The 15,945-nt window shown below is 31.4% G+C and overlaps 1 protein-coding gene across 1 annotated transcript in view; it reads right to left on the reverse strand.

Moving 5' to 3' along the window:
• Nucleotides 1-656: 656 nt before the first annotated feature.
• Mct1 (Monocarboxylate transporter 1) overlaps nucleotides 657-15,945 on the reverse strand; it is a 227,302-nt gene continuing 212,013 nt past the window's right edge. The window contains exons 7-9 of the mRNA XM_081768997.1: nucleotides 13,061-13,226; nucleotides 2,987-3,187; nucleotides 657-2,434 (exon numbers count right to left, since the gene is read on the reverse strand). Coding sequence (XP_081625123.1) covers nucleotides 2,262-2,434; nucleotides 2,987-3,187; nucleotides 13,061-13,226 — 540 coding nt within the window. The 3' untranslated portion in view covers nucleotides 657-2,261. The remainder of the gene's footprint in view (nucleotides 2,435-2,986; nucleotides 3,188-13,060; nucleotides 13,227-15,945) is intronic.

Genomic DNA, 15,945 nt, shown 5'->3' on the forward strand with positions numbered 1-15,945 from the left:
AAACCAAGCTGGCTTAAACCAAGGTTACACGTTAATTTTTACAATAAATGTATTGTTTTGTTAGTGTGTATTTTAAATCTGATTTACGTTTCAATTGGTGCAGCGCCTGACATTCATAGAGCGAATAAATTGGCCAAGAATACCCAAGTTGTTCATCCTCTCATATATGGTCAATGTATCTTACGATAATCTCAGAAACTCAGTGGAATTTGTGGTAAACGAGAACTGGCGATTTTTACAAAACATCTATCTCAATACTTGATAATCTTCGTCTGTCTCTATGCAACATATGACGAGTAGCTTGAGTTTTTTTTTCTTTTTTTTCTTTCTTTTTTTTTTTTTTTTTTTTGTAAAGTTCACAATTACATCATTCACATTAGACCTATACAAATTAAGAAGTGGTAATCCTCTTGAGTTACCTTCTCTTGAGTTACCATTACTGATGACCTATCATTATTTAATGTGAAGTGGTATCCCATAATTTTTTGTCACCCAGACTCTATCTATACACATGTAATGTTTCATATAAAATTTCAACGGCTAACTCTATAACCAAAGTAGTACTAGTGTAGTATAATCTAAAGAACTAGAGGAAATATGTATAAAATTAATTCGAGTTTGTAGGTAGACAATAAATAGTAATAAAAATTTAAAAATTCATATCAAAACTTTAATATATTTGAAATATAATATCACAAACTGACAATGAAACTGGTACACCAAAAATAAATGATTTAATTTATGGAGTATGAGAAATCTAACCTATGCTAATTCATTGTTGTATTAAGATTTCCTAAGTAACCAAATGCTTTAGTTACAAAAAGACAAAAATCAAAAAGAACTGGAAACACATCATTACTCTTATAATAATTATTATTATAATTTGTATCATCACAGTATAATTTGATAATATATACACATTTGTTATCACAAAATTGTAAGGCCTCAACTAAAGGGACAGATAATATATGTAAGTGTTTTCAAGAATCTAAGCAAGCACAAAGTAAAAAGAAAGTAATACACAATGATTATCTAATAATTAATTGTAAGCAAAAATCAGACATGTAACACAAGATAGCAGGTAAAAGTATAAAGTTAAATTTAGGAATTAATTTGAATTTCTATTTATATATAAAATCTTAATTAAATAGTATGATTGTTTCCGCATCATGAAGAAATTATACTTTCATGGAAAATACCGTACATCTAGCATATAAGATTTTAAGAAAATTTAAAAATTTTCTGATACATATACAATGATAATATTAGCTTGTCTATTTCCAACAAATATATATGTATATATAAGAAGTTCGAAAAATTTACGAGAGCCTTCAAGTTTTAACATACTAAAAACTACTGTTATAAAGATGTATCGTCTCAAAGAAAAGAGCTAAATATATAGCACCAGTGTTTGGTTCGATTCTCTTTGGCTCTGCATATATCATACTTAGGTTAATACTTAATACTTTTTCTTCCTTAAACACAAAATTACAGTAATAGTTGCACTAAGAATATATATATATATATATATATATATATATATATATATATATATATATATATATATATATATATATATATATATATATATACGCAGATTTCTTTAAAAAATGGCAAAAATGTCCCAGTTTATTTGTGATTAATTCAGAGCAAAAAAATGCTATGAATATGAATAAAAAAAACTGCACAGCAGTTTTAGATATATGTTTGCATGTATTTTATAATAACGCAAATAACTGCATTCACATACATACATAGGAGAGATACGCGCCTACGCGTACATGCATACGTCGTACTTGTATACACACATACACGCATTTGAATTAATAAAACATAGAAAGAATTACTGTTAAGTACAAGAACAGTCGTTAAAATATGGGAAGCCTTTAGTTATTCATCTGTTGTGTTATCACAAGAAGACGGGTTAATCATATTTTGTTTATCATTGTCTAATTCTCAACTATGATTATGGCAAGAACAGCTGTCTTGGAAAGCACCGTTATCTTTGTATGTAACAAAAATCTTTTAGTTTCTTAAAGTTTCTTTCATGGTCCTGAACCATAACATTCATATAGTTTATTTCATATGTGTATATAAAAACTGTCTGTCTTTGTCCATCGAGAAACAACAATTTTTTCCTTTAATACTTCACAACCTTAATAAACTGCACTTCCTACTTCTTCCTCTTCATATTATTTTTTATGTTTATATATACAGTATATTTGAATTCCTCCTGAGAAATGATATCACACTGGCTTTAGTTACAAATCCTGGATAACACAACCATTTGCTGCAGTTCGTTTACTATATTCTTTAGATTTAATCCATCGTTGCAATGGAGGAATGCCGAATAACATGATTCCACTAACAGCTATCATTGCACCTGCTATATAAAAGCCAGGATCATAAGATTTCATCGCATCGTACAAAATTCCTATAAAGACCAAAAAAAAAAAAAAAAAAAAAAAGTATGAAATATCTGTAACATAAAAATACACGAATAAATAACCGTTCCACATAAATTGTTTAATTGTTAACAAATTATAATTGCGACCAATTATCTGCAATAGTGTTAGTTACTAGTCTTAATTTTACTACTGCAAACTTGTTTCTGATTTTATTTCCATTACTGTACAAAACTTTAATGTATGACAAGGTGATAATATTGTTAAACTTGTTGCATCTAGTGAGTAAATAAATAATATGTTGTATCCATGTTAATACACGAATTATGGTCTAATTCATGTTACTGGAATATTTATTAGACTATATCTAATTTCCAAGGAAATAAGTGAAACAACTACTTCATTGATTGCGTCTGTAAGTTTCCATGCACTGTTTTCAACCCCAGACCTCGTTCATCAGGTTAAGACCCATTTATTTCCTTGGCAATTATATTAAAGAAACAATAATTACTGTCTTTAAGGAAATATATCTAACTACACTGCGTACTAGGATTAAAATTATTGGTAATTACAATATATACCTGCAATTGGAGGCCCAACAAAGGAGGCAATGCCTTGGAACAACAGTAACAGTCCAAATGCGTTAGTTAGTTTTTCTAAACCCAGAAGATCAACCAGAACAACTGATGTCAATCCAACGTAAGCCCCAATCGTAAAGCCGAATAAACCAGCGTAGACAGCGAGAGCAGTATAAGTGTAGCAAAAGGCACTGAAAGCCGTCGCTGTAAAAGTAAGAAATTAAGGTTTAACTATGTATAATCTCAATTTAGTCAAGTACCTCTGTCCCTAAACTCTTAGAATTAATTATTTTACACTCCAAATAAGGTTATTTTCATTAGTTTTTTTTTTCATAATGACAAACAAAATTACTACTTGCTACAAAAATGCATAATAAACGTTTTCTTTTTCAAACGTAGTTATTCTGAACATTTTTCTTTCTTTCTGATTTTCAAGGGTGTCACCTTACAAATAATTTGCAAAAGTAATACGAGTTAGTAATTCCTTTACTGTGAAACCAAAATGAAGGTTTGGTTGTTTGAATTTTAATGTTCCTTCTTAACAGCAAAGCAATATAGGACGTGAATCTGCAGTTTAACGTCGGATTTGAGCTCATGTACTTCCACCAGGAATCAAATCCAATTCTCCGCTCTAAATATTAATTTTAATGCAAGCACAAAAAGAAGAATATGGTGTAGTTTAACTTTCGGTATTATCTCTTAACAAACTGATAATGAAATGTTCAGAAATACTGATGTACGTTATCCAGAAATAAATTTAATCTTTAAATTACACTTCATTTTAGATTCATTCCAAAGTTAGCAGTTTACATACACATAAAACTCCTTTCTCAGTACAACCTTAGAGAGGCACAATATTCTTTCCGGAAAATTTTAAAGTAGTAGATTGCCTAACAGGAAAAAAATTGAATATTACTCCATCCTCTGTTTCTTACTGTTGCTCAATTTTAATTCAAGCAATATGCCTATCTAGGAAGCTTCAAGAAAAGCACATATTAATTTTAATTGAAGTCCGATAATTAAAATTATCGCGAATCAAACACACTTATAAATGCACCTCCTGTTAACTGGAAGGAATTCACTTACAGTCGCTTTTGATAGTATGTACTAAAATAGAAAAATATATTATCTCTATCAGATTACATATTTAAAATATGGGCTTAAAATAACAGGTTTATCTAGCTAAATGTAATACATTACATTACATTTTACATTCATTTTTTTCTTGTAAATTTCAAACACAAAGATGTAAGTGTATCTTTAGTAATTGCCAAAATTTTTAATGTGAATTCCCATCTTCCCCAGCGACGTTTCCTTAAAGTATTTACTGCAAACTCATGACGTTATATGGCATTAACTGTTGTGGAATAAATAGCAAAAACTTAAAAGTTATGTTAAAGAAGTATCGATAGGTCATTTGTTTAAAAGAAATTTTGGACGTTTATTTATCAGCAAACAACTTAATTTGAATATTCGTTATTTTATTTTACAAAATAATAGGCAAACGTAGGGACAAATTATTGCATACGAATTCCATTAGTGCGTAAAGTAATTACCGTAATAGGAGTGTATCAACGAATTATTTCATACGAGAAATCAAAGAATGGAGGTGAGGTGATTTTGAGTTTTACGTCCCGTTCAGCAGCGAGGCTATATGAGACGTGGACTACTGATTAACGTGGAATCCGAACCACATGAGAATCAAAGAATGGAGTATTAGGTTGTGGGGATATATGTTACGAACACTAGGCAGTGAAATAAATAAATAAAATAAAAATAAACATCTCACGTTATAATTAGCACTGATTATAGTCTCAAGTAGTAAACGTATAGTAAATCTACACAATTCAGGAAAGTTTTGAGTAAAATCAAAGAAGTTTTTGATACTTCTATACCTCAACAGTTGATGCTGTGTCATGTAATGAGTTTCTAGTAGATACTTTAAGAAAATGTCACACTGAGGAAGATTAGAGTTTCCATTGAAAAGTTTACCAATTACTATCTGACAGAAGTATATCAACATTATCCAAGTTAATATTTGTGTTCTTAAGTTGTTAACACAAAAGGTGATATCTACGCTAAATTAGTTCTCATTCTGCATTGTTAACAACTGTAAATCAACAACGAAAAATGTATAACTATTGCACAGACAAACTGATACTACTATTAATACTATTACTTCAGTGTTGACCGCAATAGTGTAAATAAATTGTAAGAGAATATATATGAAATATATATGAATATATCAAATATGTATTAAAATAGTTATATGTGTACAAAAGTGCAATTTGAATATAGTTTGTCATGTCGTCCTACTTAAGAAATGAAATGTGTATCAGTAATTAAACTGTGTTCTATCCATTTTGAAGTTTTGACAAACAAAACTGCATATAGATGTATCCATTTTTTTTTTCTGAAGAATATAGAAAATATAATTGATTTAAACTGTCAATATTTATATGTTGCGAATGTGCCTTTGGTGTGGGACACAAGGTTTGATTCTCGTTGCGTGTTCATATGGTTCGGATTCTCCGTTACATGCTATATGTCCACGTCTTATATAGTCTCGGTGCTGAAAGGGACGTCGAACTCCTAATTATTTTGTAGACATATATACACCATGTTTCAAAAAGAATGACCTGATTTTGGACGGTAATTTGTACGGAACCTGGGATGTGGCCGCATGCAAATGAGTGTTATTTGAATGGGCGTGGCCTAGAGTTTCAGAAAATTGCCGTTAGATGTCAGCCAATGCGTTTTCTCAATTTGCAGTCAGTTAGAAGTAAGGTGGCGTCCGCTCAACAGAAGGCGTTTTGTGTGCTGCAGTTTGCAAAGACTGAGTCAGTGCTTTTCGTTCACGTTTTGACATTGATCCGCCATCTAAAAACATTCGTCGTTTGGTATCGCCAAGAAGTAAAGAACAGAATAAGAGTCGCCATAACTGCTGTAAACACAGATACAGTGTGTAAAGTTTACGAAGAATTTAGCTATCATCTACATGTTGTTCGTGCTGTAGCTGATGGACACATAGAGCATTTGTAATAGCATAGCTAAAACTTAAAGATTTTGTAAGTATTTTGCAATTTATCCCATTTTTGTAATATGTTTTTATCAATACATGTGGACTTTCAAAATCAGGCCATTCCTTTTGAAACACCCTGTATATCTAACTCTTACCAGAAAATAGTAAATACACAATCATACACACACTAAGAAATGTACTCTATTTCACTAAATATTTCAGATAGAGAGGAGAAGAAGTAGAAAGAAAAGAAAGAAATCAGACAACTGTTAAGTAAATCTGAACCGTCAGGGGGAGCCACTTTTGAGTGTAGGATCATATCGAAATGTCACCCGTCTGATGTTTCACAGCTTCTTAACTTTTCTCTAGTTTATCTTTTCTCAATACGTTTGGTCTCTATCTGATGAAATATTTAATGAAAGTTTTTATAGTGTACGTTTCTTAGTGTGTGTGATCATGTTTTTAGTATTTTATCGGATGTTCTAAAAATGACGCATAGAGACTACAGAGCACTATTCTTCGAGTTAACGCGAAAAATGTATATAATCATATATCTTTTGTCGTCTGAAGACGCAAATTGCACCATGTGGCAACGTTGCAGATAAACAACTATTATGTAGAACTACCAATCCATCAAATATTTACATAAATTCTTTCCAGATGGCTGTTAAAGTAGTATACTTTGACACTAACCCCATTTATCAGCGTAAGAAACAATGTAACTGCTTATTGGATTGGTGGACTAGTGCTAATGGTCCCAAGTAAATTACGACGCTGTCACATAGTGAAATTTTTGATTGTCCACAACGCTGAAGGAAGCCTCAGAAGCTATCATTATACAGCATTTTCGCTTTATTTTGACCTCTAGAATAGCCTGTTCTCCGTAGACGCCATTTTTAGAACACCCGATCAGTAGCGTAGAGTGCTCTGAGACACTGAGACACTGTCTACCCTTTCAAATTAAAAGAACATAGTTTTAGAATTTCTTAATTAATAAGAATCAATATACATTTCATGTTGTAGAAAAATATAGAAATAATAGGGTCCGTGATAGGTTGGTTAATAGCAATAGTGGTAGAATCTATTTTGTAAATAATTTCAATTTTCAAAACTGGGAAATTAAAGTTCTGTCTCCGTCAAACAGGCCACAGAGAGACATCAAGAAATCTGTCTCAACGCGGCTGAACAAATCAGCGGAGCTCCTACTTGAAAGTTGCGCGCGCATGTGGCTGTGTGGGGTTCTCGCTCGCTGAAAGAACCTGGCAATGAGACATGTTTCAGCTGCAGTGATATCACACTCAGCGCAATTGTACTATTATAAATCCAACACACTTTTTCCTCTTCTTTTTAGATATTCAATCATATTTCAGAGAAAATTTCAAGAAATAGAAGAAAGAAAAAAAAAAAAAACAAATTAATAACTACCGGAACAATTGCTGAAAGTTTTATGAATACCAGTAACTCATATTAATCTTCCATTATCTAGTTTCGGCTTCTGTTTAATCGCAATATCAGAGTGTGACAACACTGCCAAAGGCAAAAGCGAGCGCAAGATGTTTTATAGTCTGCTGTTCTGTTGTTGCTTTTAAAATCGTTAGCTAACTTTATGTGAATTTGGATATGTGTGTTAATTATGTATTATGTGAAAACTAAATGATTAGATATAGATTTATTGTACCAGTTGTTATTAAATGGCGTGCTAAGTTGTCGTATGAAAATTAGTATCAAGTTTAAAACATAGCCAATTTCTGAGCTTACTTTTTGAATCAGAGATCACGCTTTACAAAGGCTAAACAAATAAGATATTACAAAGGAAGTAAATTATTAATTCAATTTAACGTATCCAGTGTATATACTGAGATTCTTCAGAATGAATTAATATCGGTATGCTTGTTTGATTTAAACGTTGAGGGCTTTGTTGATCAAAATTAAGTCTCCATATGTTATATAAAGTAGCGCAACCTCGTAAAAATCAGTTTATAACGAAATTTGGTTAGGAGTTTCATATTCCTTTCCATCACCGAAGCTGTATGAGACATGGCCCTACAACTTAATGTTGGTTCCGAACTCGAGAAGAAATAATAATAATATCTACCAGGCACGCACCCAATTTTTTGTTGGGAGGGCGGAGTTGCCCCCAACTTTTTGACAAAAAATAAAATGCCACCTGTATGCTAACTCCACATTTGTGTAGAAAGTGTTCCACAGGTCCGACACTGACCAAAAGGTCTGCCCGAGCAGACAATTCCTAACTCCATTCATGGCGGAGGAGTGCAGGGTTTTGGGGATCCAAGCAGCGCCCCCTAACTTAGAGTTTTCTGGACAGCAAGCACTAATACGCGTATTTGGGTCCCCTAGAAAAGTTGTTTTTCTAATTCTTGGGACTCTTCTTTCCATCTTTCTCTTACTCTTTATGACCCCCCTGGAGCCTGTGGGTCCTCAAGTACGACAAGGTCTGCGGGGCCGTTAGTTACACCCCTGGGCTTGTTCCATACATGACAAATTAATTAAGGGGACAATATTGACAAATCTCAAAGCCATACGAATAAATATTATCTCTAGGGCCCCTAATATCAGACATTTTTTTTACTAAAATGGGCCCACGACTCTTTTGTTTTATTTCCTTTTGTGTGCTGTTTTATTTATGTAATGTAGTGAATCTGTTTGATGCTTCATTTATAATTTCATGTTCGTATCGTATATGGAGTAAGAAAATTTTGTCTTAAAATGGGTCCCCCTTGAACGGCGGGGAGTTTCTCTGGGGGGCAATTGCCCCCTGCCCCCCACAAGTTATGGCCCTGGATCCAAGTCACTACGTCTATGTAGTATTGAATGGATATTATTCTGCACTCGACAAGACAAGTAACTGTAAAGTACTTTCATCTATATTTTCAGAAAAAAATATGGAACTACATTGTTTTTATAAGAGAAATAGTACAGATGATACGTAAGATCAAATTTTCATTCTACATCAATAATTTCTCTACTAAACAAGCGTAGTTTTATTAAGTGAGTAAAAGTATATTGACTTAAGAAGTTTTGGGGATGTCGGAACCCGGTTGACTCCCCCCCTCGTGGGTGCGCCTGTGCTGTCTCCCCTTAGAGAAAGTTAACGCTACGCTACTGCACCCGATGTAGACAGGAATGTACGCAGGAACTTATTTTAGGAGAGTTTCAATGCTTTCGGGGGTTCCAAACTGAATATGTGAATAAATTGTATCATAATTTGTAACATAACCCCTAAAATTCCGGACCTCAAGGACCCACCTCCTACGTCGTTCCTGTATATATATATATGTTTTCATGTAATTATAATAATAATTATACCGGTATGAGGACATATTTTACAGCTATAAATTTTCTGGATCGTATGTTTTGGTCATTCGTTCTTTGTTACCAACCTGTTGACGAAAGTAAATTTTCTTGCTTTTGTAAATTCTTTCATCTTAAAACATATTTTTCCATCTTTTTCCTTTTTGAGACCAGGTATATTCTAACGCAGGGATGCAAATAATCACTTGCCCACTCGCCCGGGGCGAGCTTTTCATCGGTGCAGGCGAGTATTTAATACGATACCGAAGTTAAGTAAATCATTTTTATTGTAGGATGTGGGCTTTTCTCTTGGGCTAGTAAAATTTTGTTGCTTATTTGCATCCCTGTTCTAACGGGTATTTACCTATACAATTTCTTTCCTTAATCATTAAAAAAAAAAAAAAAAACTCTTTGAGTACATATGATTGCTTTTAAAATTATTTGAATATTTGTTTGCCATTATTTGAATATTTATTTTCAATATTTCAATAACTCTTTCTTATCTGGTTAATTGTTCAAATAATTATTCATTATCTGAATAATGAATAATCCAATTAATTGTTCAATTTGCTGAGTGGATTGGCGTTCAACATCCTTTTGAGCATCGAGGCTATATGAAACGAAGACCTACAGTTTAACGTGGGATCCGAATCAAATGAGTTCCCGCCGAGAATCGAAGTCGGAAGACATGTACGCTAACCGTAAAACAAGAAAAGGTAGGAAATTATACCAGAACACTGCAGAAAACAACCTGAGAGAGAAAATTAAACAAATGTAGAAATTTAAAACGAACTTATCAAAATGAAATACTAGATCTAAAGAAAGAAGAGTTGGCCTTGAGGAGAATCCTATAAAATAATAAGCCACAAAGTTAGAAAAAAAAACATTTTAAAAAAGAAAAACTAATAGAGAATATACTAAGAATTGAGAAGAGTGTGCAATACCTGATGAACACCTTATTGCCCCAAGATAAACTTAAGGAAGATAACGAAACACAAGCACAAGTAAGACAATTAATGAGAGTGTACCCTATAGAAGATGAAAAAGAAGAGGTAACAAATCAAGAGATAATAAATCACATAACAAGGTTAAAAAACACTAGATCTGTATTATATAAAACATTTTTTTTAAAAAAAGAATGCAGATGAATCGGCACTGTATTTGTCGAAATTATTCCATTTATGTTTTAGAAAACGACAAATCTCCAAAAGATGGTAAGATTCAAATTGAATAATTTTTAAGAAACCCGACGATGAAAAGAACAACGACCTCAAATCATACAGATCTATAAAATGTAATAGTTAAATGTAAATGTAATAGTTAAATTATTCGAACGGTCAATAACAGAAAGAACGAATCGAAAAAAAAACTAGCTAATGACATATTACAATTTGATTTCAAAACAGAGAAAAACATAACAAATGCGATCAAAGGAGTAATGGATCCAATAGAAGAAGATAAGCCTGAAGAGTACCAAATTGTAATATATGCTGACATAAGCAGGGCTTTCGACATTTTTTTTTAAATTAAAAGAAATACAACGAAACAAGATACTGTGCACAATAATGTTAAATTACTGTAGCGACAGAAAAATAACATTGCAAGCACCGAGAAAAAAACTATTGACGACTAGATCTAAGGATGCCCACAGAGTTCGATATGCGATTTTGCAATGTGGGACTTTACAATCCAAGTATATTTACAATACTAGCAATATGCAAGAGGCCATTGGAGTTGTGGAAAATGCAGATGACTAAGTAATTTTATATTCAGCATCATAACGAAATAAAATTGAACGGAAACGGAAAGTAATATTGATGGAAATGGTGTACAAAAAATAAACTAACACTTTCTACTAGTAAGACAAAAATTACAATATTTGATCCAATATTAAAAAGAGATCCAATCATATAATCAAAAGACATAAAAATGGAAATAGTAAATGTATTTAGATATTTAGGAATGTGGATTGATAAATAGTTAAATTTAAAAAAAAAAAAAAAGACGAAACAGCAGAAAAATAGAAAAAAGTTGCCAATAAATTGTTGGCAATTGTAACAAGAGATTTTAAATTAGACAGAAATATTTATAAATTATATACCGGTAACAAAACATTTTAAAGAGCAATAGTACAATATTGAGTGAGTATATGGGGATATAGGATTTTTATGAATAAAAAAATGAAAGAAACCATAACTAAGGTACAAATATTAATTTTAATAAGGACAAATAACATTATCAAAAGAATCCCAGCCGAAATAATACAAATTTTAAAATACGAAGAACAAATACATCTCCGAATACTTAGAAAATGTATAAAAATATGGATGAAGAATAAAGAATGGACACAAATAGTGAAAATTACAGTACAAGTTCCACAAATAGATAATGACATTGAAAAAAAAAAGAACAAAATGGAAAAATCAAGGATAAATTCTCATAAAGGAGAAAAATTTAGGAATACAATTACAAATCTAAAAGTACGAGAAATATGAGGATTATAAGCACAGAATTAATTGAATATATTGCAGGTCATGGACCATTTAAAACACACCTAAAGAAAATAAGCATAATTGGTGATGATAAGTTCATATGTGGAGGTCAACACATACCAGGGAGCACGTGTTTTGGGAGTGATATATATACAACAATAAAATAAAATTAATAAAAAATGAAGGCACAAAATTAAAACAATAATAGAAATTTACCGAAAACTCGAATAACTTAATATAATATCAAGATACGTTTCAAGGAAACTGGAAATAAAGATGAGATGGAAGAAGAAATAGATAAAACTAAATTTTTATACTAGAATATGTTTTATACATTTAACCCTTTAAAACAAACCCCAAACATCTGATAAAGAATATATTAAGCTCTCATGAATGCAAATGACTTCTTCACGTTCTAGTGTGAAGAGTAGTGTAGTAAGTGTAGTGTTCCTGTTTTATTATATTATTTTAATGTATTTTGTTTTGAGAAGAGAAAACTAACAAATCTTACAAAATGAAAAATACAAATAAAATATAAATAATATATACATACATAACAAATTTTCTTATCGCAAAAAAAAAAAAAAATCCTCGAACCTGGAGGTGAAAATCACGCAACAGAAGAAAAAATGTAAAACAAAAGAATAAGAGCAGAGACCAAATCAAGCATTTTTATAAACGTTTTATTAATCTTTCTTTCTTTTTCTCTTTTCAGCTTTGTTTTCCTTTACAGGTTTTTGTTCTTGCGTCTGTTTATTGAGTATTTTGCAAAATAAATAAATAAATAAATAAATAGTTTAATTAATTAATAGTAAAAAAAGAAATTAGGGCATGACTTAACATATCAAGTGTTATGTAATAACAAGAAAGAATCGCCTCCCCCTGACCTGGGGCTAAATAAAAGTGAAAAGATCTACAAAAGAAAAAAACTAAAGTAGTACGCAGAGAGAGAAAACAAGACCAAAGGAGGTACTCGGGTCTACCATAAATAAGACCTTATGAAAAGACAAAGGCAGGGAGAAGTGGAAGCCGAAAAATAAAAAGATCCATGAGTTTTTCGGATTTTAACAGTACTTATTTATATTTCTGTAACTTAAAGAGGGCATGGTTACCTTGAAGTTAAGCAAACTGTACTTAAATAAGATTGCACAGTCACTACATTATGTAAGTGATCTCTCAATTTTATTGTTTATGCTATGTTCTTCTCAAATCTACTGATTTTGTAAAAATATATGTTCTAGATCTACTTACCTAGACCACAAATCGTTAGTGAGATATTATAGACGTAAAGCCTATTGATCCACGGTTTATCAGACACATAGCCCAAAATAATTCGTCCAACTGTGTTTGCTATTCCAATTATAGAAAGAAGGTAACTGGCATAGTCGTCATCTATATTTATACTTTTCGCTTTGGCCTGAAACATAAATAAAGTTGTACATGTTATTTAGGTGTACTATATTTATTGTTTGGGTTACTGCTTAAAGATTTATCTTACAAATAAATTCAAAAGGCAATCCCCTTGCTCTTTTACAAATTTGTTAAAAAAAAATATTGAACGTTGATTGTTTGTAGACTGCTGTCAAAATTGTCAAACAGGTAAGAAATAAACAGATACAGTGGGAATGGTATGAATCGGAATTAATCATTGAGGTAAAAATTACTGCATATGCACAGATATCAACACTTTCGAACACGAATATCTTGAGCGTTCTAATGCGTGTTTCCATAGTGCACATCGCAAAGTCTCTGATAATTCAAGGCTAATCTCTAACATGAGTATAAGTTTCGCACAACTAAACTAACTTTTAAAAAATCCATAGCATTTTTAATTTGTTCAATCATTTAGCACAACATCTAAAGAATGTAAATAACGCGAAAGAGTTCGAGAGTAAAATAACTTTGTGTGCTTGTATATATGAATGTAGGCTAAATAGCAAATAACAACAAAACTTATTATAGAGCTTATGAACTTTCTACAAAGTTGGTTGAAAAATTTTATCCCTTTACATTTTTTGTGTATTTTTATGCATACTGAACTCGGATTTTTGAGCAACGTGACTATGTGTAGTCATGTGCAAAATAAAAATAAATCCCATGTTCTTTCAAAAACTTTTTTTTTCACCAGTAGGTAACAAGTTTCGCTACATGCGTTTTCAAATAAAGTCTCAAAAAGTCAAAGAATATTCGTTTTTGAATACTGTAATTCTACCTGGAGATTAGGATACAGTTCATACATTTTCTAAAAACATATTTTATATTAATTATTTTATCTTTTATTTAAACTTATTTAAGCATGTAATAAAGACTACATGAGTCCTTCTTCCTGATAATCGGTTACTATCATGAATATGGCGCTTTAGACAAAAAATATCTATACATTTAACTACTGTTCCAATTTCCAGTCAGTTGGGCAGCTTTACATTTTAAATGTAAAACTAGAAAGATGCTGACCAAATTAAGTTTTTCTTTAAAAAAAGGTTTGAGATATATTTGGAGCTTTAATAATAATAATAATAATAATAATAATAATAATAATAATAATAATAATAATAATAATAATAATAATAATAATAATAATAATAATAATAATAAAGTGCTACTTCAATGACATTTTGTACTCGAGTTTATGACACTTGTTTTGAAACAAGGCATTAAAAAAACTCCTTTGCAAATCTCATGTTTATTTCAGCTTATGTTTCATAGTGCATCAAAAAGAGTTGCAAATTTTTCAATCATATGTCAAGAAATTTGATTTTAGTCCAATATAAATTTAGTACAAACAAACAAAACATTAGAACAGGCAAACAAATTATAGAAATTCATTTAGGTAAGACAATCTAACATTTGAAAAAGAAAACAGAGTGAAATTCACCTTTAAATATAACATAGTCTCAGAACTGACTTACGACTCACAATTATAAGTATTACATTAAGTTCTAGTGACAATTGTGTAAGTGGTTGGATTACTTCTTTTACAATGCGTCAAGCATAATATACATGAAAATATAAAACTAAAATAGGAAATAATTGGTATTATTACTTGAATATATTGCGAGGCAGAATAGGTCCGTAAAACATTAATACGAAGTGAAAAGTATTTACAATTTATTCGAAATCTTTAAGTTTTACGTCCCACGTTTATGCTGGTTAGGCTAAAGGAGACGGTGATTATGAGAAATGAGTGAAATGGTGGAATGAAGAAAGTGTGAGGAAACGGGAGAACCCCGAGAAAACCCACGAGCACGGTGTTTGTCCACCACAAAGTCCACACGGCGCGAGCTGGGATCGAACTAGGGACCCCAAGCACCGGAGGTGAACGCTATACCACTGAGCCGCTGCGCCCCCACTACAATTCATTCGAGTAAGAAGTATCGTCACCTAAAATATTTAACCACCTTATGCTGTTAGATTTATTAACGGTGTTTAGACATATGGTGCGTATTGGTTAAATAAAAGTTAGTTTGTTAAAAAAAATGAAGGGATCGTTCATAAGTATTGTATCCTCCACTATACATTAAATCAAGAAAAGTGGTGTCATAGCTTTCCAAGGCGAGCTATGTATGAATAACCAATTTAAATGGCTTATCATACACAACACGTTCTTATTATATTCACTGACGCACCACACATTAAAGCATTATTCGTTACAACACTCCGAGCTTATTTGCTTATTCATCAAGGCTCCGAACTTCAAAGCTTATCAATATTCTATTTAAATATCTGCTAAAATACTGTTACATTCTCAACTCGCGTTTACAATACAAAACAGAAACAACATACAATAACAAATGGATTGACACATTACTATTCTGGTATATGCGAATTAAGGAAATACTTATTTCTTGCCAGCATACTTTCTATCCTCCAACACCTGTGTTTATGAAAACAGGAAGGGTTGCTAAAGTAGTAAATAAAAATATTTTTTATCCATAGATTTAAATTATATCGGGTATGGGATATTATGTTCCAGTCATTTTAAATTCAACCTTTTCAGCTTTTCCTCTATGTCCTTATTTACTTTAATATCTAAGTATAGGTAAATTTTAAATGTTATGTTTTTAACTTTTCTGCCTTCTGCCTAACAATCGGCACAGTGAACAGAGCTCGAAATATATGAATTGGCAGTTATATTG

Source organism: Thermobia domestica, chromosome 8 (assembly GCF_964235325.1).
Source record: "Thermobia domestica chromosome 8, izTheDome1.hap1.1, whole genome shotgun sequence".
In the NCBI taxonomy this organism is placed as follows: domain Eukaryota; kingdom Metazoa; phylum Arthropoda; class Insecta; order Zygentoma; family Lepismatidae; genus Thermobia; species Thermobia domestica.